Source organism: Sinocyclocheilus anshuiensis, unplaced genomic scaffold, assembly GCF_001515605.1.
Source record: "Sinocyclocheilus anshuiensis isolate Anshui unplaced genomic scaffold, SAMN03320099.WGS_v1.1 scaffold524, whole genome shotgun sequence".
Taxonomy (NCBI): domain Eukaryota; kingdom Metazoa; phylum Chordata; class Actinopteri; order Cypriniformes; family Cyprinidae; genus Sinocyclocheilus; species Sinocyclocheilus anshuiensis.
The window spans coordinates 1,969,047-1,972,029 of NW_015555703.1; the positions used below are offsets into that span (position 1 = coordinate 1,969,047).

At 38.8% G+C, this 2,983-nt stretch overlaps 1 protein-coding gene across 2 annotated transcripts in view; it reads left to right on the top strand.

The window, feature by feature from the left end:
* LOC107671702 (ubiquitin carboxyl-terminal hydrolase 14-like) overlaps positions 1–2,983 on the top strand; it is a 13,483-nt gene that overhangs the window by 5,113 nt on the left and 5,387 nt on the right. For both annotated transcript variants that reach the window (XM_016464632.1, XM_016464631.1), the window contains exons 4-8: positions 1,743–1,847; positions 1,952–2,055; positions 2,150–2,208; positions 2,385–2,515; positions 2,603–2,683. In XM_016464632.1, coding sequence (XP_016320118.1) covers positions 1,743–1,847; positions 1,952–2,055; positions 2,150–2,208; positions 2,385–2,515; positions 2,603–2,683 — 480 coding nt within the window. The remainder of the gene's footprint in view (positions 1–1,742; positions 1,848–1,951; positions 2,056–2,149; positions 2,209–2,384; positions 2,516–2,602; positions 2,684–2,983) is intronic.

The window sequence follows — 2,983 nt, forward strand, 5'->3', positions numbered from 1 at the left end:
GTATGCTGTTCTGTGTCAGCTGCGTCACGCGGATACGTTGTTTTCGTTCAAATCAAAGCGTAAACAATGTAGAAAACGTATCCGCGTGGCGCAGCTGACACAGAACAGCATACGCTGTTTACGTCCAGCTGATATTCTCCAAAATGGCACCAGGGTGACTCGGAGGAGACGAATTGTTGAATAAAGTCGTTATTTTTGTATTCTTTGGGTACAAAATGTATTCTCGTAGCTTCGTAAAATTACAGTTGAACCCCTGATATCACAATGATTATTTTACCGATCTCCTTGCTACGTTTCTGGACCTTGATCGTGGTAATTACATTGCTGTCTATGGGAGGGTCAGAAAGCTCTCGTATTTCATCAAAAATATCTTAATTTGTGTTCCGAAGATGAACGGAGGTCTTACGGGTTTAGAACGACATGAGTGTGAGTAATTAATGACAGAATTTTCATTTTTGGGTGAACTAACCATTTAAGGATATGATCCAAACGTGGTTATCCAATAGTACACCTTAAAATCAGTGTTGATTCCTATTTAGTTCATTAATACTTGTTCCTGGTCTTATTATACCTATTGTTGACACTAATAGCAGTCACCTGTGCTTCTGACTAGAGAAGCAGCCAATCGTGTGCCTCCGTCTGTGCTGGAGGACTACCGAAAACAACAGCTTTCCTTCTCGATAAATGTTACAGCTGTTCATAAATGATATAAATAAATTCCAGACCCACTTTATATGAAGTGTTTTTAACTACTAGGCTATGTTCTTAGATTTGAATTAAGCATTTGATACAGTGGACTTATATTCATGGTGTTTACATTGTACTTATATTTAAAAATACCTTCCTGTAGTTGTATCTGTAATATAACATTTTGTTACATTCATAATTACACTGTTGATCCAAACCCTACACCTTAGCCCACCCGGCTTAAACCTAACCATACCACAAAACCTGTCCCTAACTTTAACCATACCCACCTCAAAAGCAGCAAACGTATTTTGTAATTCAACATGAACACATAGTACCAAACAATTCATTATATCTAAGGACACCTAATATAAAGTGGGAGCTAAATTCCTATTACCACAATTCAGGTTTAGTATTAAAAAAAAAGAAAGAAAAGCTTTGCACAGAAGTATACCACTCACGAGAATTAGGCACAGAATATGCATTTAAACAAGATACAAAACCAAGTACAATTTAATATGCAATCAAAAATCCACAAAGTGAAATTATTAGACTCAAGCAATAACAAAGTCAACAAATAGACTCTGCAAAGCTGCAATACAAACTTTTAAACACTTTTATTAATTCTAGTTAAAACCACAACATACATTGAAACACTCTAGCATATTGCATCACGTTCATTGAATTGAGCGCTCAGCGTTCACTAGGTAGTGTGCATGTGACGAACATGTCCATCTGCATTCACCGCCAGTGTAGTACACTTTGAAAGGCTTGCACGCTCAACTGTGAACTTGACCATCAGTCTCCGAGTCCTGGTCAAAAAAAACCTCCTTAAAAATATGTTTCAATAATCCACTGCTAACTGGCTCCATTCTGTTTTAGAACACCCATTTTTCAAAATCCAATAAACTTCTGACGGTTCAAATCAAGTTCAACCCATCTTCCTGCTTGAGTGATGCATCACATTATCACATATCAGTGGGTTGCAAATGCTGTTTCATGTTGACTCTAAATGTGAGTTGTCTTCAGCTAAGCAGCTGTTTTGATCGATGTAGGGAATGACTCTTCTGATGATGGGCTCCGCTGACGCTCTGCCTGAAGAGCCTGTAGTGCGACCCATGTTTGTGGAGGACATGACGGAGGAGCAGCTTGCATCTGCGGTAAGTTTTCAGCCAACAGGATTTGGATCAAAATAATCAGCTACTTCAGTATTTTAGCAGGAATCATAGAAACAGCTCGTTTCTGTAACCTCTGTCACGTTCAGATGGAGTTGCCATGCGGATTGACAAATCTGGGCAACACATGCTACATGAACGCAACGGTGCAGTGTCTACGCTCTGTGCCTGAGCTCAAAGTCGCTCTCAGGAGGTACAATTTAGGCATGTCCTTCATATCAAGTTCAGAGATTTTATTTTGCATAATGCATCAATGTCTTTTTGTGATCATTTTTCTCCATCTGTAGGTACTCTGGTGCTTTGCGGTCTTCTGGAGCCAATGCTCCTTCCCAGTACATCACAGCAGGTGACAAACTTTCACTGCGTCTTTTAGTTTTGAGGTTACAAAATTCTTGACTTTCTGTCAACGCTTGAGGATCTGTATGTCCAAGCTGAACTTTAAAGCATGAAAGAATTAAGCTGGATAGTCATATTGAATCTGAACGTGTAGCACATGCTTGATCAAGTGAATTCTTCACTTAGCTATGCGTGATTTGTATGAGTCCATGGATAAGACCTCGTCAAGCATTCCACCCATCATCCTGCTGCAGTTCCTGCACTTGGCCTTCCCACAGTTCGCCGAAAAAGGAGACCAGGGCCAGTACCTCCAGCAGGTCACATATTTTAACTGGAACACATTTAATCTGAATATTTTCTGTTAAAATGGAAAGTTATAAAATGTTTTTTTTTTATTCACCCAGGATGCCAGTGAGTGCTGGGTTCAGATTATGCGGGTCCTTCAGCAGAAATTAGAACCACAAGAACCAGAAACCCCACTGGAGGCAAGCTAATCATATTATATATTCTATTTCATAACTATTTCATTACAGAGAAGCGTATGGAAGCCTGTTTCTGCCACTGAAAAAAAAAAAAAAGGTTATTGCGACTTCATCTCACAATTCTGACTTTTTTTCACAGTATTGCGTGTTATAAAGTCACAATTGCGAGTTATAAAGTCAGAATTGCAAGATATAAAGTCACAATTGCGAGTTATAAAGTCAGAATTGTGTGATATAAACTCACAATTGCGAGTTATAAAATCAGAATTGCGTGATATAAACTCACAATTGCGAGCTATAAAG